At 41.2% G+C, this 25,287-nt stretch overlaps 1 protein-coding gene across 5 annotated transcripts in view; it reads right to left on the bottom strand.

Moving 5' to 3' along the window:
- The window catches only part of SYNCRIP (synaptotagmin binding cytoplasmic RNA interacting protein), a 34,330-nt gene extending 9,472 nt beyond the window's left edge, over positions 1-24,858 (bottom strand). The window contains exons 1-11 of one of the 5 annotated variants that reach the window (XM_021665557.2): positions 24,723-24,858; positions 24,342-24,435; positions 22,838-22,997; positions 22,005-22,123; positions 21,776-21,883; positions 18,529-18,642; positions 18,253-18,429; positions 6,633-6,768; positions 4,535-4,740; positions 1,434-1,583; positions 997-1,118 (exon numbers count right to left, since the gene is read on the bottom strand). In XM_021665557.2, the coding sequence (XP_021521232.1) occupies positions 997-1,118; positions 1,434-1,583; positions 4,535-4,740; positions 6,633-6,768; positions 18,253-18,429; positions 18,529-18,642; positions 21,776-21,883; positions 22,005-22,123; positions 22,838-22,985 (1,280 nt within the window). In that variant the 5' untranslated portion in view covers positions 22,986-22,997; positions 24,342-24,435; positions 24,723-24,858. Of the gene's footprint in view, positions 1-996; positions 1,119-1,433; positions 1,584-4,534; positions 4,741-6,632; positions 6,769-18,252; positions 18,430-18,528; positions 18,643-21,775; positions 21,884-22,004; positions 22,124-22,837; positions 22,998-24,341; positions 24,436-24,722 lie in introns of those variants that run through there. The other 4 variants (XM_021665558.2, XM_021665559.2, XM_012468803.3 and 1 more) reach the window with 4 other exon arrangements.
- Between the last annotated feature and the right edge of the window lie 429 nt (positions 24,859-25,287).

Genomic DNA, 25,287 nt, shown 5'->3' with positions numbered 1-25,287 from the left:
CATCAACAATTACCCCTCTTCTCAGATATTGCTAACTTCTTTTTAAGAGCTAACTTCAATTCTTACCCAAACTAAGTTTCCTTCAGTCTTAAGCAGATACCTACTTACAGATTCTCTAAAAAGGTCTCCCCAGTTAGTATAACTAACTACACATCTACTTGTTTTCTTATCGTATTACTATATTATAATTTCAATACTCATTTTATTTTCAAATCCATCCAAAATCCATCCATCCCTTGGGGTGGCAAGGGACACTACTGGCAAAGAAACAGTCTACATGAATAGAGATTTAACATTTCCTACTTATCAGAGAAAAAACTCTCTCCACCCTTAAACCAAACGTATTAAGACATTTAACAGCTAATATTTAACACATTTTCAGGAGCACATTCTGTAAAATACGTAGAAAATATGCGACACAGGCCAGGCGCAGTGGCTCACGCCTGTAATCCCAGCACTTTGGGAAGCCGAAGCAGGTGGATCACCTGAGGCCAGGAGTTCAAGACCAGCCTAGCCAACCCTGTCTCTACTAAAAAAAAAAAAGAAAAAAGAAAAAATACAAAAACTAGCCAGGCATGGTGGCTCACACCTGTAACCCAGCTACACAGAAGGCTGAGGCAGGAGAATCACTTAAACCCAGGAGTTGGAGGTTGCAGTAAAACGAAGGAGTGCCACTGCACTCCATCCTGAGTGACAAAGTGAGACTCTGTCCCCTGCAAGAAAAAAAAGGACAGACTTTTCATTTTGCCAATTTACCAAAATTCCAGTTATTTACAATTCTGATTTTCACAAACATGGTATATAGTCAACAGCAAGAGTTCAATAAACACTTTCACACTTTTATAGATCATTGGGGTTTATGACTCTCAAAGCCTTCAAGTCTTTAAAAGGGGTGTTATGCATTTGTTTAACAAGTCTGATCAACACCTGTTATTTTCCAATTAGTATATCAATATTAAAATTTATACAATTTTTAAGTATACAAATTTGACTCACATTTGATTTTTTGCTGCTTGCCTCTGAGCTTTTCTTTCTTTTCTTTTCTGATCTGGTGGCTTGGCAAAAACAATTTCAATATTTTCTCCCTCCAAGTCTTTGCCATTCATTTCTTCCATAGCCTTAAAAAATTATGTAATAGTCAATATAAAAATAGGCCTTTCAGATGATTCATTTAAAGAAAATAATTTATCATTAATGTTGGAAGGACAAGAGAAAGCCTCATGCAGGCAGTCAGATAATTTTATTTAAAGATGCAGCTCAATTATTTTTCATTTTTACTCAGAAAACTGCCAAGGTCACTAAAACCAAAAGGTTAGTTTGAGTGGATTCCATAGACTTCCAAGAGTCCACCAATTTGTAAAAATATCCTGAGATTCTAAAATGACTAAAGTTGTTAAGTCTGATTTAGATTCCTATAATTCCACCGTATTTACCTTGACAGCACCATCTCGCTCATCAAAATGAATGAATGCATAATCTTTTAGCTTCTTCACTCGTTCCAGTTTCCCAAACTGACTAAATGCCTTTTCTAAAATCTCTTCTGTTACAGTATTGGCAAGGTTGCGTACAAACAGCACTTTTACCTAGGGGGAAGAAAAAACCTCCCTGTATTATTTCCAAAAAGTTCAATTTCTAAGATGTCACCACCCCACCCTGAAAAGTTAAATCACAATCCATTAGAAGAATGTCAATATAAAAAACAAAGTTTTCAATTCCTTGGGTAAATATCAAGGAGCAGAACTGCTGGATCAGGTTGGAAGACCTCAAATAGAGATGTTGCCAGAAAAGATATACAGATGGCAAAGAGTCTCATGAACATGCTCAATATAATATGTCATTACGGAACTGCAAGTTAAAACTATTAGAATGACCAAAGTCCAAAACACTATAAATGCATGTAAGAATGCAGAGCAACAGAAACTCTCATTCATTGCTGGCGGGAATGCAAAATGGTACAGCCCCTTTGACCCAGCAATCCTGTTCCTTATTATTTACCCAAAGTTAAAAACTTATATCCACTACAAAAACCTACACAGAGATGTTTATAGCAGCTTTATTCCTAATTGCCAAAAATGTGCCAGACGCAATGGCTCACTCCTGTAATCCCAGCACTTTGGGAGGCCGAGGCGGGCAGATCACCTTAGGTCAGGAACTTGAGACCAGCCTGGCCAACATAGCGAAACTCCATCTCTACAAAAAATATAAAAATTAACTGGGTGTGGTGGCACGTGCCTACAGTCCCAGTTGCTTGGGAGGCTGAAACATGAGAAATGCTTGAACCCGAAAGGCAGAGGCTGACCTGGGCGACAGAGTGCGACTTTGTCTCAAAAAAGAAAAAAAATCCCAAAAATTGGAAGAAACCAAGATGTCCTTCAGTGGGAGAATGAACAGCTGTGGCACTTACAGAACAGAATATTGTAACTGACAGAAAGAAATGAGTTAATAGCCAGCCACAAAATGACATAGAGGAACTTTATTTATTACTAAGAGAAAGAAGCCAATGTGAAGGTTATATATGGTTCAAACTATCTAACATTCTGAGAAGGCAAAACTATGGAGACAGTGACTGCCAGGTGTTGAGTGGGGGAGGGATGACTTAGGAGAGCACAGAGGGTTTTTAGGGTAGTGAAACTATTCTGTAGAATACTATAAGGGTGGAAACATGGATATACATTTCTCCAAATACACAGCACATGTATCTAGAGTGAGACCTCATGTAAGCTATAGATTTCAGGTGATCGATCTACATCCATCAGTTTTAAAAAATGTACCATTCTAGCGCAGGATATTGGCAGTGAGGGAGACTGTGCCTGTGTAGGGGGCAGAAATCATAAGGTAATTCTGTGTTTTTTGCTGTAAACCTAAAACAGCTCTAAGGAAGTCTATGAAAAAGAAAATGTAGACTCTAGGCTACATTAGTAATAAGTAATTATTTTGCATTAAAAAAAGATCATCTTTTCCTAAGAATGTAAGTATCATGCCCTCTAAGAGAGCTATTGAAATGTTTAACACTTAACACAAGTGGTCAAAACTAATTAGAGCCTGCTTTGAAACGTTAAAGGGGGAAGGACTGTTAAAAACATTACTAAGATAAACTGTTTCCCCAATCTTGAAAGCTTCTCAAAGTATAACTACAAAGTTTAACCATTTTACTAACATTATCATTTCCTTGAAAAATACCTGAATACCATCTGAATATGCTAATCTAAAGTGCTAACCCAGCAAGACTTTATAGGCCAGAGGAAGAAAGAACCCCAAATATTTTCGGTCCTCTAAAACCATTTATCCTTCAATAATATTCATAGTTATCCTGGCAGTTCACATTACCCTCCATTTAACTGAATTAGTGGTATCTGACACTTAACCTCTAAGTAATAAAGGGGGATTCTTAAAAGACAAAGGATAATGGGGCATGGTGGCTCATGCCTGTAATCCCAGCATTTTGGGAAGGAGACTGACTGCTTTAGGCCAAGAGCTTTAAGATGGGCCTGGGCTGCACAGGGAGACTCACTGTCTCTTCAAAATTTTTCTTAAAAATTATCCAGGTGTGGTGGTGCACACCTGTAGTCCTAGCTACTTGGGAAGATCTTGAGTCTGGGGCTAGTAAGCTATGATCATGCCCCTGCACCCTAGGCCTGGGCCACAGAACTAGACCCTGTCTCTTACAAAAAAGAGGGCAAAGGATAGAACAAATAACTGCAAATTATTGACTAGTGTGTAATAAAGTGTTGACTCAAGAGATGTTTATTCTCATAGAATGACTCCACTGACTGCTGAACCCAGGATGCCTAATGGCTAAATGTAACTGCAAGCGGCTCTGCTGAGGTCAGTACAAGTCACTATTTTTAGGAGTAGGATTTTAACCACAAAACCATGTAAGCTAATGGTGCCATTCTCAAAAACTCAAAATTGCTCTTAGCCACACAAGAATGGAAGTGAACCATCTACAGCATCTAGGCTAACTACTTCACTGTAAGATTGTGATAGCTATACAATTATGGCTAAGTATCCATGAATCAATTACTACTTTCACTTTCCAGGCACATGGTATTTCCAGTTTGAGCTCCCTATTCCCTTAGTAAACAACATTTCTCTCAACTCTAAAAATATGGTTTTAAAAAAATGTATACAGGGTCAGGCATGGTGGCTCACCCCTGTAATCCCAACACTTCAGGAAGCCAAGGTGGGCAGGTCCCCTGAAGTCAGGGGTTCAAGACCACCCTGACTAACATGGTGAAACCCCATCTCTACTAAAAATAACAAAAATTAGCCGGGTGTGGTGGCGGGTGCCTGTATAATCCCAGCTACTCAGGAGACTGAGGGAGGAGAATCAACTGAATCCAAGAGGCGGAGGTTGCAGTGAACCGTGATTGCGCCATGGCACTTCAGCCTGGGCAACAAGAGCAAGACTCTGTCTTAAAAAATAAAAAAATAATAATATAAAAATGTATATAATTCATTTCATGTTTTTTGCCCACCTCCACCCTTCTCCCAGTCATCCCTCAAAAAAGATTTTTAACTTGACTATCATTACCTTTGCCATAACCTCAGGATCAGGATCTTCTATAGGATCAGCCCATTCAACAGTTCCAACATTCCCCCAGACTTTGACTTTACCACTCATTAACCTACGCCTTGCCTGGGCAGCTGTTTTGTGATCTTCATATTCAAGAAAGCAAAAGCCTCTGTTTTTTTTCTTGTCATCCGGTTGGTGGTATAAAATGACGTCTGTAAGACCCTCTGCAAGTAAGCAACCATTCGAGGGAAATTAGATGAAATAACTAGCAAACACAAGTGAATCAAATGATTTATTTCTCTAAAATACTACTTAAATATCAAAAAGGATAATCATCTCTTTTCTTCACTAAATATCTTTATAAAAGACTATCAATAAACAGGTCTAAATTATTTTCCTAATCTATTGTTTCCGAGTTTTTCAACACAAATCTCCATGGAAAGAAAATGTGTTCTTTTTAATTAAACCTAAGGACTATTTTTGCTTCCACTAATTAAATCAGAGAGGCAAATAAAAATTTACATATAACTGTTACAAGAGAAAGGCAGTATAGATCAAATATGGCTAGATATTTTTCTTATTATGCAAATACTTTTCTGACTTTAGATATCAATAGCTTTATTTCAAATGAAATGTAAGTTATAAGTAACGCATAAAAATTTGCAATGGCCGGGCACGGTGGCTCAAGCCTGTAATCCCAGCACTTTGGGAGGCTGAGGCGGGCGGATCACGAGGTCAGGAGATGGAGATCATTCTGGCCAACATGGTGAAACCCCGTCTCTACTAAAAATACAAAAAAAATTAGCTGGGCATGGTGGCGTGTGCCTGTAGTCCCAGCTACTCGGGATGCTGAGGCAGGAGAACTGCTTGAACCCAGGAGGCGGAGGTTGCAATGAGCCAAGGTTGTGTCACTGCACTCCAGCCTGGCGCCTGGCGACAGAGTGAGACTCTGTCTCAAAAAAAAAAAAATTTGCAATGATCCTGAAGGTTGATAACTGACTGATATGCTAAACACTGTAGGCTGATGAAAATATTTTCTAATAAAGCAACCTGTCATTTAAAAGTTGTTATAAAAGATGTTTTACAGTTCAAAAAAATTACCACGTTGACAATGTATAAATTCTGCTTATGGGCTGGGCACAGTGGCTTATGCCTGTAATCCCAGCACTCTGGGAGGCCGAGGGCAGATCACTTGAGGTCAGGAGTTTGAGACCAGTCTGGCCAATATGGTGAAACCCCGTCTCCACGAGAAATACAAAAATTAGCCAGGTGGGCCGGGCACGGTGACTCACGCCTGTAATCCCAGCACTTTGGGAGGCCAAGGCGGGTGGATCACGAGGTCAAGAGATCGAGGCCATACTGGTCAACATAGTGAAACCCCACCTCTACTAAAAATACAAAAAATTAGCTGGCATGGTGGCGCATGCCTGTAGTCCCAGCTACTCAGGAGGCTGAGGCAGGAGAATTGCCTGAACCCAGGAGGCGGAGGTTGCGGTGAGCCGAGATCGCGCCATTGCACTCCAGCCTGGGTAACAAGAGCGAAACTCCGTCTCAAAAAAAAAAAAATTAGCCAGGTGTTGTGGCACGCACCTGTAATCCCAGCTACTCAGGAGGCTGAGGCAGGAGAATCACTCGAACCTGGGACGTACAGGTTGCAGTGCCACTGCACTCCAGCCTGGGTGACAGAGCGAGTCTCTGTCTCAAAAAAAAAAGGAAAAGAAAGAGAAAAAAATTCTGCTTATGGCAATACTTATTATTCCTGTAATTTGAAGAAAATCAAATCATTATTCATACAATTCTACTAAGAACATCAACACCTAGAGAAAGAACACACAAAGAAATACAATCTTCCAAAACATAGGAAAAACAACGATTTCGCAGAATAAATTCAAATCCCAGCTGCATTCCTTACTAACCTGTGCAACTTTTAGCAAGTTATTTCCCAAATCCTTGAGTGCACATCTGAAAAATGGGGTTATCTACACTTACTTCATCAAGTTGTAGTAAGGATTCGATGAGTCAATAAATGTGTTTACAACAATGCCTGACACACAGAAATATGCTATTACCTTCATTATTAAAAGCTGCACCTCATTCCCAAATAAATCCAACTTACCTGTTACTTTGCTAAATTCTTCAAGAATTTGTTCCTTGGTTTTACTCTTAGGAATAGAGCCCACAAAAAGCCTATTGTTGGCAACTGAGATGCAGACACCAATGTGTTTTCCAGAACGAATTTCATGATTATTATACTGAAATGGGAAAAAGTGCATCATGTATTTAAATTACTTATAATATCCAATTAGAAGTGTTTATTATAAAAGATACACAAGAGCAAACCATCCTTTAAAAAGTAGTTTACCTTAATTCCCATAAACGGGAATTACAGACTGAGAAACAGATTATATTGACAAGATCCATTAAACAAGTTTGTGAACCAATTTAATGCAAAAAAAAGTTATTAAATCCTTTATATTTAGGAAACTTGATTAATTAAGAATCAGATCTGCAGCAGCTTAAATTCAAAAATTGCCAGTTCCTCAATAACTTAACTTTTACTTAAATTCATCTCATCAACCAGTTATTCTCATGCAATGAAAACTGATTCCAAGACCAGCCTTTCTGTTAACCAGCACCTTAATCTATATTTCCATTTTCCCTTCCTCTTATTAAAAGAGGCAATAAGAAATTTTGGGCTTCAAATATTTAAGTCTAAAAAAACAGCTTTTATTTCTGAATCCAACTGTACTTTTCCCCCCATTTCATTTTCATTATGCACATAATAAAGTTATGAAGGAGAAAGAAAAGTAGATGGTTATGGTAAAAGTATATAGAAACAACTTTAAAACTACAGCAAAAAGTAAATTTTTAAGTAACCATGTCCCACAGATTATCATAAAGCAGAGTCAAAACGCAATGTATCAAAGTGACAAATCTACCAATTAGTATTATTTACAAACCCAAGTTCAAAAGTATCCAAATTACCTGGAAAAATGGATTATATAGGTTACACAGTTAAAACTGCCTCAAAATTTATGTTACTAAAAATGGCAGCGGCAGCAGCAGCAATAATTATTGATTAATCTTTCTGCACCTAACCTCAAAATCTATTCTACACGTGGAGCTACACAAACTAAATAACCAACATCAATTTCTATACAACTTTATGGAACCACCTTACAGCATAAGAACAATTCTTGCTATCATGCCCTTTCTTACTAGGTTCATCAGGTGTAACAGAAAAAAACATGTAATTCAGAAAGTCAAGTCTTCCCTTTCTCCACCTCCAGATAATCAAAATTTAATAAAGTTCAAATACCATACCTCCAGTTCAGAACAATTTCTTGCTTTCTATCCCACTATTACATGCAGGCTATTCAACTGCATGGCCATCCTGATCCCAGGTTTATCTCTATTTCTCTACATTTAAGCCAGAAGCACAATATTAAAAAAATTAAAAAGATCACTCTTGCTACTTCTTTCTCCCTCAAATACCTTTTTATATCAATTCTCAAACATAGTTTTTATAGTCCTACAGCTCTAAAGAAACTCCCTTCCCTGAAACTTCCATCACACAAATTCCTCTGGATACCTGTAAATTGAGTTCAACCACCCAATACTTCAATCCATAAATCCTATAAAGGTCAACAAGACACTCTTCTATGTTAACACAGACCAACAGTTCTGAAGAGGAATGATTTCACACCCCAGAAGACATGACATTCTTGGTTGTCACAATTTGGGAAGAAGCGGGGACTTGCTGATGATATCTAGTGGGTAGAAGCCAGAGATGCTGATAAACATCTTATAATTCAGAAGACAGCCTGTCACAAAAAATGATCTGGTCTAAAAGATCAGCCGTGCTGAGGTTGAAAAATCCTGCCATATACTTTTTCTCTTACAGCATTTGTCTTTCTCTTCCATTAAACTAATAATCTTTTAACAGCAGAAATGTGTTACCTGAAAATAGCAGAGCTATGGCTGAATCCATCATTGCATGGAATTATGGACAAGTAGATTACAATGCCTTATTTTACAAATGAAAGTAAACTAAGAACAAAATAAATCACTTTAAAATATGTACGTTCCCTAGAGTCTTATTATCTAGCATCAAGCAGCAAGCCTTAGCAACAAATCAGTGGTTTTCAATTTGGTCATGCAATCAGTAATTCTAGTAGTTAAGAAAAACAATTAAAGTCTCAGAAAAAGGTGGAAAAAAATACCAAGTTTAAAGGCAAAAACAGAGTTATTCTGGGGGTGACCAATTTTGGTATAATGGGGGAAACTGGTGTTTTCTAAATGTTCTAAGAGCAGGAGCTATTAACTACAATACCACCTAACTCTGAAAAACTTGTAACAAAAACTCGAATTCTTAGTTTTACCAAGAAAAGACACCATTGAGAGAAACCAAAATCCTTGTAAGAAATCTATGAGGGAAGGACAAGACAACAGAGAATGGAAAAATTCCATCAAGGTAACAATAATCAAAAAAATACAGGGAAGACAGCTAATCTGTAACATAGGCAACACTTCCATTAACCATCAACATTAACAATGCTGCTTCAAATTATTAATGACTGTTTCCATTATTATCTACAGAAAGACCACTTCCTTCCTACCAATCATCACTAGCCCTGATGCTAATCAATTTAGCCAAGGCAGGGTAGGTAGAAAGTATAAAGGAGATCTGTGGTCTCCGAACAACGTAAGTAACAGAAAGATTTAGCAGGACTTAAAAAATAAACTGCTGATTCCTCTCTACCTACATTTTTTCAATTAAAAAACCTGAAGATGGCCGGGTGTGGTGGTGTCTCTCACGGGCAATTCCAGCACTTTCAGAGGTCTAGGCGGGCGGATCACCTGAGGACTTCAAGACTAGCCTGGCCTAAAAATACAAAATTAGCCAAGTGTAGTGGTGCAGTGCACACCTGTGATCCCAGCTACTAGGGAGGCTGAGGCAGGAGAATCGCTTGAACTCAGGAGGGGGAAGTTGCAATGAGATGAGATTGTGCCACTGCACTCCAGCCTGGGTGACAGAACAAGACTTGGTCTCAGAACAAAAAAAAGAAGTATTTAATGTGGACGGCTTTGGAGGTAGTGGCTTTGCTGGGAAGTTAGGACTGAGCAACTTCTGCATCAGATTCCAATGTTGAATTGCTAAATTTCTGGGAATTTGGTGACTATGAAGGAAAAAGAAATGACTTAAAATTCTGAGCTTCAATGACAGCAATGTTCCAGACTGTACTACCATGTTCTTAAAAACTGAAACCTCGCCGGGTGCGCTCAGCACTTTGGGAGGCCGAAGTGGGTGGATCACAAGATCAAGACCATCCTGACCAACATGGTGAAACCCCATCTCTACTAAAATAGAAAAAGTAGCCAGGTGTGGTGGCACGTGCCTGTAGTCCCAGCTACTCGGGAGGCTGAGGCAGTAGAATTGCATGAACCTGGGAGGCAGACGTTGCAGTGAGCCAAGATCGAGCCACTGCACTCCAGCCTGGCAACAGATGCTCCGTCTCAAAAAAAAAAAAAAAAAAAAACACACACCTGAAACCTCACGTTAATGATAATTAATCTTCATTTCCTATTTGATCCATCTTGCTGTGGTACTAAGCTTGAAAGCTAGATTTTTTTTTTTTTTTTTTTGATTTTTTTTTAACTAACTTAAGGCCAACCTTTCTAGAGTAGGAAAGATGAGATTTTTTTTTGCTCATTTTTGATACTACTGTAGTGTCCTGATACACTTACCTCATGAGTTAGGGTTTACTAGTATTAAATTAGAATCTCTTATTCACATTTGTTTTTCGTATTGCCCCATTCTCCATCTAACTCAATGTTACCTATCTGCTGGGATACTTTTTTTTTAAGGTGATGGAGTGGCATTAGAGTAAGAAAGCTTAAGCAATTCAAATATACATACAAAAAAGTATGCGTAATCCATATATGGAGTGTTGCTTCAGGAAACGTTAATTTCTAGATACTGCTTTTGTTATAGTTGGACAATATAACCATAGAGTCTCCTTACTTTGCTCCTTTAATGATTTATTTTCATTGGAGAGCCAGTTTACTCTGTTACCTATAATTGTTTCAAGTTTTTTTGTGTGTGTTTTTTTGTTCATTGTTGCCAAGGCTGGAGTGCAGTGGCATGATCTTGGCTCACTGCAACCTCCGCCTCCCAGGTTCAAGCCATTCTCTCACCTCAAGTCTCTGGAGTAGCTGGGATTACAGGCGCCCATCACCACGCTGGGCTAATTTTTATATTTTGACTAGAGACAGGATTTCACCATGTTGGCCAGGCTGGTCTCGAACTCCTGGCCTCGGGTGATCCTGCCCTCCTCGGCCTCCCAAAGTGCTGGGATTATAGGCATGAGCCACGGCAGCCAGCGTAAAGATTTCTTAATTATAAAGTCGTCTTTACATTGAGCCAAAATCTACTTACTTAAATAAACCTATGTGTTTCCCCCAAATGACTGCATTTCATACACCTGGCACACATGACTCAGTTGTTCTTTATGCTTGGTTAATCATTTCTTCCTTGATAGTGGCAAACTCAAGTACCCCCAAGAAATACTGACACTCAAGTGTCACTAAAGAGTGACATTCTAACACAATATTGTAAATGCAGATTGAAACTGAGAAGTCTAGAATAAACTGGAGCTTATTACTAATATTCCACTTCTAGACACCATACCACTCTTACATGTCCATGTTACCCTAGCTTATTTGGTAACCACACCACATTACTGACACCACAGCTTACTTGTTAAACTAGTTGTGTAAATACTTAACTTTTGTCAATTCCATCTTGATAGATACAAACTTTCTTTCCCAGGCGATCAAAAATTTTTCAGATCCTGACTGTCATCCAAGGCATTAATCACTGCATGTAGATTCAAGTTACCAAACATATCATGAGCAGTCCAAGTACACCTCCATTTCAATCACTGATAAAAACTGGAATACGACCTAAAGCAAAATACTATATAGCCTTTCATTTTTCTTTCAAAATATCTGACCTCTCTCCTTTCCATTGCTGCCACCCTCCTCCTGGTCTTTGTTCTCTTTATTCAAATAACCATCATTATTCAGCCACTTACATCATGCCACTAACTAGGTCGGGGAGCACCCTATGCAGCTTAGCCCGTATGAACTCCTGGAACTGATTTTATTACAAGTTTTATTTCCACAAAACACTGCTTCAACTAGATGCACTTTTTTTCTTCATTGTGTTGCTCAAACCTCTTTACTGCAAAGCCATCTCTGACAACCCTAGCCCAGTCTCCCTTCATCTTCCTTTACCCTTCACACCATTTGCTACCATTTTAACAGTAGTCTCTCATGTTCTGTAAGCTCTCTTAAGAAACTGTATCTGCAGTAAGTTTTCATGCTAAACACAAGTATTTATGCTAAATTATTACGAAAATATTTCTGAACCCATCTTGTCAATTCCATTTATCAAAATGGCTGTACAAGAGGCAAAAGCAGGTGCATCGCTGGAGGTTAAAGTTTGAGACCAGCCTGGCCAACGTGGTCAACATACTAAAAATGCAAAAAAAAATTTTGCTGGGCATGGTGGTGGACTCCTATAGTCCCAGCTACTTGGAAGGCTGAGACAGGAGAATCACTTGAACCCAGGAGGCAGAGGTAGTACCACTACATTCCAGCCTGGGTGACAGAGTGAAACTGTCTCAAAAAAAAAAAAAAGGCTGTACAAACATTCTGACGGTATACACAACCAATTTGGTGAATAAAACCATCAGAGCTATTAAAATTGTTAATCTGTAATGTGCAAACAGATTTCATCCATTCCAATGTTTGTAACATAGACGCTATTAGCATTTCATCAGGATAGTTCCATTATATAAGACTGTCATGGAATTGTAGCACCACTGGTCTTGGGCTCCAATTCCAGCAACATACCATACAAATACATAAACACACCTGCCTGCCCTCCTTCATGGTCTTTAAATCAACATGTGCGGTGAGGGAAGAAAACATCACCACCTATTATTTACCCTAATCACTGGGGCAGAAAGTAGCACAGAAATGCAAACTGAGGCTATTAAAACAGCAAAATGGTCCATGAGCTATATATAGGAATATTAGATAGCAGCAGTCAGCTAGTCAGATTATTTATCCAGCACCTACTAGATAATGGGTCACAGTTCTAAATATTAGAGAGAGAGAAAATATATAGATTCTAATGGGGAAAGACATGTAAATAATCTACAAACTCAAAAAAAAAAAAAATTACAAGTAAAAAAATCATCCAAGCAAAATCTTTTTGAGACAGAGTTTCACCCTGTTGCCCAAGCTGGAGTGCAATGGGGCGATCTCAGCTCACCACAACCTCTGCCTCACGGGTTTAAGCAATGCTCCTACCTCGGCCTCCCAAGTAGCGGGGATTACAGGTGCATGCCATCATTCTTGGCTTATTTTTGTAATATTAGTAGAGACAGGGTTTCACCATGTTGCCCAAGCTAGTCTTGAACTCTTGACCTCAGGTGATCCATCCACCTCGGCTTCCCAAAATGCTGGGATTACAGGCATGAGTCACCACACCTGGCTAATTTTTGTATTTTTAGTAGAGACAGGGATTTCTCCATGTTGGTCAGGCTGGTCCGAACTCCCAAACTCATGTGATCCATCCGCCTCAGCCTCCCAAAATGCTGGGATTACAGGCATGAGCCACCACATAGTATCTATTTTACGATTCTTAGGATATTGTCATAGGGCAACTGGGTGGTAGGGTGCTCAATGTCACAAAAAGTCTTCTACCTGACTGAAAAGAAAGCATCAGCCATAAATGGGCTGCTTTCAACCCCTATGACAGCAGGACAGCAGAAGGCAGCCTTAAAATGAAAATGGCCATGGCTTGGCTGGGCACGGTGGCTCATGCCTGTAATCCCAGCACTTTGGGAGGTGGAGGCGGGCGATCACTTGAGGCCAGGAGTTTGAGGCCTGGCCAACACGGCAAAAACCCATCTCTAACATAGATGCTATTAGCTCTATGTTAATAAAGATAAAAATACAAAAATTACAAAATACAAAAATTAGCCAGGTGTGGTGGTGCACACCTGTAATCCCAGCTACTCTGTGGCTGAGGCAGGAGAATTGCTTGAACCTGGGAGGCAGAAGTTGCAGTGAGCTGTGATCACACCACTGCCTTCCAGCCTGGTGACAGAGTGTGACTTGGCTGAAAGGGTAATTAAGAGGAAGAGTGGGGAAAGAGGTAAGAAGGAACTTGCCTGGATAGGGCCTTGTTTGTAAGTCATTTTTCAGCATAGGAATGTTGTGATCTAATCAATGCTGCCAGATATAAAAAGGGCAATGGAAGGCAGTGAGACTAGTTAGGTTTCTTCAGTAGACTGAATGGTACAAATGGTACCTTAGACTACAGTAGTAGCAACAAAGATGATAAAGGGTTGTTGAGGCAGAATTTAAAGGTAATAATGTAGCATCTAGCAAAGTTCCTGTCCCTTAACAAGCACTCAAGCAGTACCTATTAATAACCTTTTCACAAGTTTAAATCTTACTTCCCTAGCTAATTATCATCATTTACTAATAAGATTTTTTTCATTTCCCAAAACAAAGGTAGATGTTGGCTAGAATCAGGATCATGTAAGAAACTTGCAGCCAGGCACAGTGGCTTACGTCTGCAATCTCAGCACTTTGGGAGGCCAAGGCGAGCAGATCCACGAGGTCAACAGACTGAGACCAGCCTGACCAACAAGGTGAAACCCCATCTCTACTAAAAATATAAAAGTCAGCTAGGTGTGGTGGTACGCGCCTTATAGTCCCTGCTACTCACAAGGCTGAGGCAGGAGAATTGCTTGAACCTGGGAGGCAGAGATTGCAGTGAGCCAAGATGGAGCCATTGTACTCCAACCTGGTGGCAGTGCAAGACTCCATCTCAAAAAAACTTGCAGTTGCTTCTAACTTCATGCCTCTTCAACTGTTAACATCAATTAACCCATTTTTATAAGTCCACATAGAAACATAAAGTCTACAATACTTTCTAACCTAGAAGAACTAATCATTGCTGTATCAGTATCAAAAACAATGCCAAATACCTAAAACTATCTCAACCTAAGATACTTCTCCACTCAGAAGAGAAACAGGTGCTTCAATCTTGTCTAATCTATATATAAATAACGCAAAGGAGGCATGAGCTACTTGCCCAACATTTAGTTATATATAACTAGAATGATACTTCAATTAAAAATTCACTTTGGGTAGAATTGTAACAAGTAGAATCTCAAAATGTAACACAGTAGAGACAGTTTCCAAAGTATGTTCACTTGAGGAATATACTTAGAAAAAAAGGGTATTCATTTCCACAAATGAATACAAAGTAGCAAAAAGAAAAAAAAAAATCCAAATCAACTTGAAATTTGTATTTTCTCTAGAATGTTTCAATTACTTCTTTCTCTAAAATCTAGTCCTTTGTTGTGCTAAATTCAAATCCACCAAATCCTACCCACAGTAAAGCATCCTTAAAAAAAAAAAAAAACAATGGCCAGGCACAGTGGCTCATGCCTGTAATCCCACCAATTTGGGAAGCCAAGGCAGGAAGACCGCTTGAGGCAGAGCAAGACAACACCTCTATAAAAGTTTAAAAATCAGCCTAGCATGGTGGTGCCCCCATGGTCCTAGCTGCTTAGGAAGCTGAGGCAGGAGGATCACGTAAGCCTAGGAGTTCAAGGTTAGTGAGCTTTGACATGACATTGCACTCCAGCCAAGGCAACAAAGACCCTGTATCAAAAAAAAATTAAAACAATTTATTAGAAAGTAGGCTGGATGCAGTGACTCATACCTGTACTCTCAGTACTTTGGGAGACCAAGGTGGGTGGATCATCTGCAGTCAGGAGTTTGAGACCAGCCTGGCCAACATGGTGAAACTCCATCTCTACTAAAAATACAAAAATTAGCTGGGCATGGTGGCACACACCTATAATCCCAGCTACTCAGCAAGCTGAGGCACCAGGAGGTAGAGGTTGCAGTGAGCCAAGATCACATCACTGCAATCTCATTCCATCCTTCCACCTCAGCCTCCCAAAGTACTAGGATTACAAACAACACCCTGCTGGAAGTATCTTTTAAAACGCAACAAAGGCCAGGCTCAGTGGCTCATGCCTGTAATCCTAGCACTCTGAGAGGCCAAGATGGGTGGATCTCCTGAGGTCGGGAGTTCGAGACCAGTCTGACCAACATGGAGAAACCTCGCCTCTACTAAAAATACAAAATTAGCTGGGAGTAGTGGCAGGCACCTGTAATCCCAACTACTCGGGAGGCTGAGTTAGGAGAATCGCTTGAACTTGGGAGACAGAGGTTGCAGTAAGCCAAGATCACGTCACTGCACTCCAGCCTGGACAAGAGTGAAACTCTGTCTCAAAAATAAATAAATAAATAAATGGCAACAAAATGCACAGCCTCCTATTAAAAATTAGGTAGTACAAAATACTTATGCCTCCAGAAAAGGACTCAAATCACAACAGAGAAACCCAGAAAGAAATGTAAAAAATTTTACAAGAGTTAATTCCTAGGACAACGAAAAGGGATGCTTGGTTATCCATAGAACTTTCTCCATTACATTTTAAAACTACATTAATAAGACTATATTCTAAACAGCCTACAGCAATGCGATTTTGGATCATAATATATTTATCAAGGCAATTACACAAACGGAAACATTTCATAGTGTCTAATGGCACTAAAAATCATTGTTACTACTGGATTATAAACCATCTTCCTCTAATGATGTATCTTTACTATAAGGTTTCTGGAAATCATGTTATAGTGATCACCTACCATAATTAGTATATTTTGGTAGCAAGAATTAAGTAACCTACAGTGTCAGTTTAACGATTCTTTTTCAAAATGTTAAAAAAAAAAAAAGGATCTGACACCAGTAGCTAAATTCTGCAGTGGTCCCTCAGTACATATGTGAGACTGGTTCCAGGAACCCATACCGAAAACCATGAACGCTCAAGTCCCTTAAATAAAACAGGGTAGTGTTTGCACATAACCTACGAACATTCTCTCATACATTGGTGTATTGTTATTTTTTACTGGATTTCTGGGAAAATCTCCAATCCTCAGCTAGCTAGAACAGTGAATGCAGAAGTCCAGAGAGCCCACTATATTAGCTTTCTGTAGTAAGATACCTCATTGCTCAATCATTCTGCATTTTCACTTACTGCTACTTTATTGCTACTTGGCAAAAATATTATATTCTTTTATAGGAGATTAAACTAAAGGATTCTGGGCCAAGAGAGTTGGTTCATGCCAGTAATCCTTGCACTTTAGGAAACAGAGGCAGGAGGACTGCTTGAGGCCATGAGTTCAAGACCAACCTGCCAGGCACAGTTGCTCACACCTGACATCCCAGCACTTTGGGAGGCTGAGGCGCGCAGATCACTTGAGGTCAGGAGTTCGAGATTGCCCTGGCCAACATAAATCTGTCTTTACTAAAAATATAAAAACTAGCTGGGCATGGTGGTACGCCACTTGCGATCCCAACTACTCTACTCTGGTGGCTAAGGCAGGAGAATCACTTGAGCCCAGGAGTCAGAGGTTGCAGTGAGCCAAGATTGTGCCACCACACCCCAGCCTGGGTGACAGAAACTCTGTCTCAAAACAAAACAAAAAAAAAGACCAATGGAACCAAGATAGTGAGACCCCACCTCTATAAAACCTAAACAAACCATAAAAACAAACTAAAGGATTTCTAAGGTACCTCTTTCTAGAGCTCTAAAGAGCCCCTCAAATTGAGCTGCTGAAATTAAAATTTTGACATCTCAAAAGATTACCAATAAATCTGAATTCCCTCTAAAATGGGAAGTACTCTCTCAAGAAGGGTCATGATTTTAAAAGAAATATCGAAATTCCCAAATTCTCCTCGTAAAGACATTTAATATTCTTTCAGGTAGCATACTCTTTCACTGTTAAACTACCATCATATTCAATCATGCATACCAGTGGGGAGTATTCAAACAATATAGAAAAGGAAGAATTGGACAAGTGCAGTGCCACATGCCTGTAATCCCAGCACTCTGAGAGGCTGAGGCAGGCAGATCATCTGAGGTCAAGAGTTAGTTCATGACCAGCCTGACCAACATGGTGAAATTTAGTCTCTACTATCTACACATGGTTTAATGAACCTGGGAGGCGGAGGATGCAGTGATCCAAGACCACACCATTGCACTCCAGCCTGGGTGAGAGTGAGACTGTCTCAAAAAAATAAAATAAAATAAAATAAAATAAGTTGGAAAAATTACTAGGTCCTTACCTAACATCTGGTATTTTTAAATCAAATATTGCCACTCAACATAAAATCTTTGTTTCATCAACTAGAAATGCATCACAGTGTCTTTTGTGAATTATTTTAGAGAAAAGGATGGCCCCAGTATGGCAAGGAAGTGTAATAGCCCTTATCACAATTACATTTCTTAAATCTTTTCACATTCCTATAAACTTAAACAGACAAAAAAAATCACTAAGCCAGATGTTTATAAGAACAGATTACTAGGAATTCTACCATGCTACCTTTTAGATGCTGAATCCTATCAACTATACATGCAAAGAATATCACTACAATGTGGGAGAAAAAAAAAAAAAACCTGCCTCATCAGTACTTCAAAAAATGTTTGGTAAACTCTTAGGCACACTAAGAAAAAAACTTGATATTAAAGACAGTGAATGTGAAAACTGAAGGGAAAAAAAGGACAACTTACCAGTTTAACAGCCTCCTGAGCTGCTTCTTTTGTACAAAAAGTGACAAACGCATAACCTCTATTGAGACCAGTGAGTGGATCCATCATTAGACGAAGATCCCATATAGGTCCAGCTTTCTCAAATAATGGAACAAGTTCATCCTCAAATAGATCTCTTGGGATCTTTCCCACAAATATCTGTAAATTAAATATTAAGTAAAAACCATGGAGAATTGCTTTAGGAAACCAGACACCTGTGATTTTACTATAAAAGGTGTAAGTTTTTAGTTGCTTTACCTCAGTGCCAACAGAAGGCTGCTGACCTGAATAAACGGAATCTGGAGGTGGTCCCCCATACTTCCTCTGTCCAGTGGTCACATCAAGTGTGTAGCCTGTTCTTTCCAAGAGTGCCTTGAAAAGTTCAAATCTCATTAATACATTGAATTCACAAAACAACACCCATACATTTAGCAGTTAATATCAATCTTGCTCAAATCTTTCCAATTATCTTGGCATGTTCCCTCATAAACAGGTTTCTGATGTCTGTTTTAAAATTTCCCTTTAATGTGTACTTGTTATACTCCCAAATTATCATCAAAATTTCAGGATCTTGGCCAGGCACAGTGGTTCACTCCTGCAATTCCAGCACTTTGGGAGGCTGAGGCCGGTGGATCATGAGGTCAGGAGTTTGAGACCAGCCTGACCAACATGGTGAAACCCTGTCTCTATTAAAAATACAAAATTAGCCAGACATGGTGGCGCATGCCTATAATCCCAGCTACTCAAAAGGCTGGGGCAGGAGAATCGCTTGAACCTGGGAAGTGGAAGTTACAGCGAGCCAAGATCACACCATTGCACTCCAGCCTGGGCAACAAGAGTGAAACTCCATCTCAAAAAAAAAAAAAAAAAAAAAAAATTATTCAAATTATTTTCTAGTCTCCACTTGATTACTGAATAGTGTGCTTAGTGGACAGCAATAAGTTAAGATCAATCCATCAGCAACTTTCAAGACTGGATGTACTACTCTGTTAATACCACCTTAAAAAAAAATGATCATAACCAATTTGGTTGAATGTCTTCCAAGTTTGGATCTCTTGCCCAATAAATTCCCTATAACCCCACTCCTAGGTGCATATACTACCATTCTGGGCATTGTGCCAGTCTCAGAAGAAATTACACTTCCCAAACCAAGTCTAGAAACTTGAGAGCTACAGAAAAAAAAAACTCCTATTATTATTTGGCATTTATATGCCTTACTTCACAGGATAGCATGGGTCATTCAGAAAAAAAGTAACAGCCAAAATGACTTTTAAAACTTTACAAAATTGCAACAATGTTACATAACCTCTACATTTTAGCTCTCAAAAAGTAAACTACTAAAATTTACACAACTCCTATTTACTTGGAGCATTAGAAGTTTATTCCTTATTTTAGGCAAAGTATAGAAAAAAGTACCCCTCAATTATCTGAAGGAAAAAGTAAAGCATCATTCCCCTTCACCACAAAGCACAAAACTGGTTTTCTAAATAACAAAACCAATTTTATTAGCTAGTACATTCTGAAATAAAGAGAGATTTAAAACTAGCCATCTGACAAAATTTATCAAAATGCTATTAGATTTAGGATTACTTCAATCTCTGAAAATGACAGATTTTAACATTTTCTACTCAAAGGACACTAAATGTTTATCAAAAATACTGTATTTCATAAAAACAGTTATGCCTTAACTTGCTCAGATACACTAAATGAATAACATATCATCTTTCCATTTTCTCACATGCAATCCCTGTGCTAGAAAGGAATTATTATTTTTTTTTAACCTTGTTATGAACCAAGTAACACTTTTTGTCAATCCAAAAAAACAAAGAGGCAGCTGGCACGGTGGCTCACGCCTGTAATCCCAGCAATTGCAGAGGCCAAGGCAGGTGGATCACCTGACGTCGGGAGTTCGAGACCAGCCTGATCAATATGGAGAAACCCCGTCTCTACTACAAATACACAATTAGCCAGGTATGGTGATGCATGCCTGTAATCCCAGCTACTAAGGAGGCTGAGGCAGGAGAATCGCTTGAACTTAGGAGGTTGCGGTAAGCTGAGATTGCGCCATTGCACTCCAGCCTGGGCAACAAGAGCAAAACTCCATCTCAAAAATAAAAAAAAAGAAGAAAAGAAAAAACTGATTACCCCCAAATTTCCTCTAAAAATGTCTCTATGCCTTCTCACCACAATTTAGGTCTCATTAATTTAAGCAGCCAAGCACGGTGGCTGGCTCATGCCTGTAATCCCCAGCACTTTGGGAGGCCAAGGCAGGTAGATCACAAGGTCAAGAGATCAAGACCATCCTGGCCAACATGGTGAAACTCCATCACTATTAAAAATACAAAAATCAGCTGGGTGTGGTGGCACAGGCTATAATCCCAGCTACTCAGGAGGCTGAGGCAAGGAGAATCGCTTGAACCTGGGAGGCAGAGGTTGGAGTGACCTAAGATCGCGCCACTGCACTCCAGCCTGGCGACAGAGACTCGTCTCAAAAAGAAAATGTAAGCCACCCCTTCCAAAAAAAAAAAACCTGAAAGTCACAGACTAAATTGAACAGTTTAAAAATTTTAGTAAGTTCTAACTCACAAATGTAGACTTAACTACAACTGAATTACAATGGAGACAACTATACACCATTTTTATAAAAAAACTAGATTTATAGATCAAACTCAATTCACTCACAGCTAGACCTGTGAACGCCCCAAATTCAAACAGCTAACTCCTTATTCCAATCTTTTCAATATTCTAGGCTTTCCCTGTTTCCACACCATTACAACAATGTTCAAGTCCTATACCCTGAACTGATTTTCCTAAACCATACATTTGGCTCAAGAGCACTGGTACAGTACAAAGCACACCAGGTCAAAAGCTAGTATGATCACCACATTGTTTATAAATAAGAAAACTCAACAATATAAAGATCAAAACCAAGCTGAATTTGAATCCATTCACTGTTTCATATGATCTTAAACCAAAAAAAAGCCTACCCCTCCTTGCCTCAGTTTCTCATTTACATATCCACACTAAACAATCTTATTGTTAAAGCTACTTTTAGAAATAATGTAATAATCCATACTATTGGAAGTGGAGGGCAGCTAGGCTAACGTTCTAAATTAATTGGGGTTTGAGACTCCCTAAGAAAAGCAGACAGTTGCTAAATGTGCATTCTCCACCAGTACTCAACTAACAGTAAGCTGGCTTTGCAGCTTTTCAAAAAATAATTCAGAGTTATGATAGGTTTATTTCTTTAAATCTTTTCTTGGGACTATCAATGTAACAGATTGAAACATCAGAAGCTGGATAACATGATACACTTCACAGCAAATTGCTTTAGAAACCAATAGTTAAAGCCAAGAAACTACTTAAAAAACAGGAATTAGAAAAGATTGCTAAATTATCTCAACATCTTAAAAAAAAATACATCCATTTCACACCCAAGGAATATTTATCAAAATCAGCAAACAGTTAAAAGGACTAAAACTAAAAGGAGTTTAGAAAGACATACCTTAATTTTTGCCTCATCTGGTCCTTTACTAGAGTCTGCTACTTTGGTCCCTTGTTTTTCTCTCTGCCTGTAAGTCTTCATGACTCCACATAAAAAGGCACTTTTGTTCTGCAAAAGATATGGTCCATTCATATTTAACGATAATCATATCTGAGTCTAATAAAATTTAGCAGACAGTATCAAAACTATTCAAATTTTTAAATTCTTTTCACACTGACATTAACATTACCTGAACATGAGAGAGATCACTGTCTTTAAACTGTTGAAGAACTGCCAATGCACCGTCTTCATTGAATTCTTTTAAAGCTTCAATAGCTCTTTCATCTAAATCACTATGTGCAACTAGCCCTGGAAAAAATAAAAGTTATCGGATTTTAATATTTTTGGAAAATATTTTCTAAAGACCATGTTGGCAATACAAGTACATGTGTGCCTGTACAATTCTTATATTCCCTTTATCTGTATCTGAAAAAAAACACACACTTGAGCCACTCTGAACTGCATCCTGAGCTAAATAAGCCCTACCAACCACACTTACAATAATGAACCAACTTCTTTTACAGTTTTTATCTCCAAAGTCTGATAGCTCTGAACACTAGTTATTTCCACAGCATATAGGCTTACGAGTCCTAAAATCAACCAACAAAGTACCAGGCATGACAACTAAATCTCTACTCAACTTCAAATACCACCAGAAAAAGTAACAGCCACACCAAAAAGACAAGAAAACAAGTCTACGGTTACCAAGTTATTTAAGAAGAATGCTACTATAAGAATACTCAAAAAAAGTCCTATGGCCTGTTCTCAACATCTAGCAGCTGTTGCTACTGTCATATACTTATTCATCAAGCCAGCATGCAAGCCAGCCTTTAGCTCCTAACAGTCTCTTCTTCCCTCCCTCTATACATCTTTACCTCTACTTCAAATTTAATCAACTATCACAACAAGCAAAACTCCAGTTCCCACACTTATTGGAAACCACAAAAAGTTGCTATTTTAGCTCAAAGCCAGAAATCCAATAGAAAAATTTCATAATGTAATTTTGCAAGTGTTAGTTCTTACCTGCAACGTAAATTTCATCTAGTTTTTCAGCAACTTTCTGTGGTAAACCAGCATCAAGCAATGTCTGAAAATTTTCTGAATGGATAACTGCAGAAGTAGTATCCATGGGCTCTTCAGTACCATTTCCATTAACATGTTCTGTAGCCATGTTTCCAGAGATCTGTTCAAACGCAATAAGCAAAATTAAACTAGGATCTTCAAAAAGAATAGAGGACAATATGAGAGCCCCATCTTTACTTTCTCTACCATTACTACACCAGCTAGCCTGTGCCTCCCTTTAAAAAAGCCTTACAGTCACTATCGCCTGACAAGCCAGATTTGGAGCACAGGGCACAGAAGGACCGATTCACTATATTCTTCCTTGGCACCACCCCTGACTCACCTGCTCACACTCCCTAGGAAAAACCGTATTACAAATACAGCCCTATCAGCACGGGTACGAGCCAGCGTGCCACATGCAGCTGTACCCAGTAGGAAAACGAGGTGTTTGTGGAGAAAGCAAAACTGGGCTCGTCTCTCTGAAAGATAAACCCCCGAAGTGCGCGCTTTTCCCGCCTGCCGCTTATAGATCAGTAACAACAGCCAGCGAAGAACAAAGCGCTCATACAAGCCACCTTCCCACCACCCAATTTCTCCACCCTTCAACCCCGCACCCCAAAGCCCGCCCCTGACTCCGCACCCAGAGCGGCAGTCTCACCACTGCGGCCGCCAGGAGCCCATTAGAAACACGTGCTCTGCGCCTTCCAATGTCCTACAACTTCCTTCAACGGAAACCCAACGAGTCCCAAACCAAGACGACCATCACCAGTTCCCAACATCAACCCGAAGCCGCAGTTGGAACCCCCAGAAAGCTGCAGAAGCACAATCTCGCCCCTGAACACCGAGGCAGTGGCGGCGCCAGGCCACAGGCTCTCCCCGCCCCCCAGCGCCGCCGTCTCCGCCGTGACACATGGCTCTCCGCCCCAGGCGCTTCCCGGGAACCGGCGACCCCCGGCCGCCCGCCCGGCCGAGACGTGACCCGTGGCGCGCGGTGCAAGTCTCCACCCCTTACCCCTCCGTGCAGTGACTGCGGCGCCGGACCCGCAGCCTAGCAGCGTGAGGGCGTTCCGCGAACAGCACAACGCCCGCGGGACCATGAGCACCGCCCAAGCTCGCCGCACGGCAGCGGGACGAGACCCACTCCTCTCCGCCCACTCTCGCGCCGCGGCGACCGCCACGACAGCACCAACTCTGAAGCCGTTCGCGGTCCGTGCGGGCCACGGGGCCGTGGAGGCGCCTCCTCCCGGAGCGCCGCAGACAAAGCCTGAAAAGCAGCAGCACATGGAGAGGAGGAAGTGGCGGCGCGGGCCGCGGCCTACTCCCAGGCAGCCCCAGTCAACGTGCTCCTCTCCCCCTAGGAATCCATTTTCCAGAAAAGCCGGTTTCTCCCCGCGCCACCCTCCCCCAGCTTACTCCACAATGTCATGGAGCTCCCCTCCCAGACCCAGGTTCTGGCGGTCGTTACCTCCCCGTTGGGCTGAGGCGGAGGAATCCTGTCCGATGGTATCGGGTTGCGGAAAACGCGTGCTCGCTGCTCCCTGTGTCCGGCGCGAGTGGAGCTGTTGTAAAATGGCGGCCGAAGCTCACGCCGCTGGCAGCAAACCCGATCCAGTTCCACTCGCCTCCGAGCGCGCTCCCGCTGCGCGCGCGCGCCCCCGCGTGACCCCCCCCCTTCCCTTTCCTCCCTTCCCTCCCCTCCCTCGCGCGTCCGCTTCACTCACTCTCTCAGCCCCTGTTCTCCTCCAGCTCCTCCTTCTCCCCCTACCACCACCACCACCACCACCACTAGCCTCTGTCAGCCTTCTCTCGGCCTTTCTTATTCCCGCCCTCTGCTCCTTTCCCTCACCGCTCCCACTCCCGTCTGCGGTCCCTCAGGCACGAGTGGCCGCCTTTTCCCTTCTGGCTCGCACGCTCCCTCACTCCCTCCCTCGCTTGCTCGCACTCTCGGCCCAGTCCCCGAGTCCCTGCCGAGTCCGCTCCTCTCTTTCTCTCTCCCGCGCTGACGTGACGACGTAGCCTACGCCTCGGGACGCGCGCCCGCGCGCTCCGCCCCCCACGCCGCGCCGCCTTCCCTGCTCCTCAGCCCCGGGGTTGGGGGGAGCACGAGACCCCGCCCTTCCGCTCCGTCGGCGGCGGAGGGGCCGAGAGTGAATGAAAGACCCGCCCCTTCCCCTCCCGACACTACCCCTCCCGGTACCCTCCAGGCGGGGCGGGCCGGCTCAGCGTGTCCCACTCGTTCTCCTTTGTCAGGAGACTGGCATCTCCCCACCCCGCCCCACCCCACCCCCACCGCGACACCACGCGCACGCCACCCCCACCAAGCTCCCGCCCGCCCCATTCCTGCCCGGTCCGGGGCTAGCGGGGCAGAGTAATGTGGGCGCTGAGTGCGACCGCCGCTTCCCGGAGGGCAC

The sequence above is a fragment of the Aotus nancymaae genome, unplaced genomic scaffold (assembly GCF_030222135.1).
Source record: "Aotus nancymaae isolate 86718 unplaced genomic scaffold, 86718_ANA_hifiasm-v0.15.2.pri h1tg000040l, whole genome shotgun sequence".
Classification (NCBI taxonomy): Eukaryota; Metazoa; Chordata; class Mammalia; order Primates; family Aotidae; genus Aotus; species Aotus nancymaae.
Note: the sequence above shows the minus strand (reverse complement) of the source record. Positions and strands in the feature narration are given on the sequence as shown.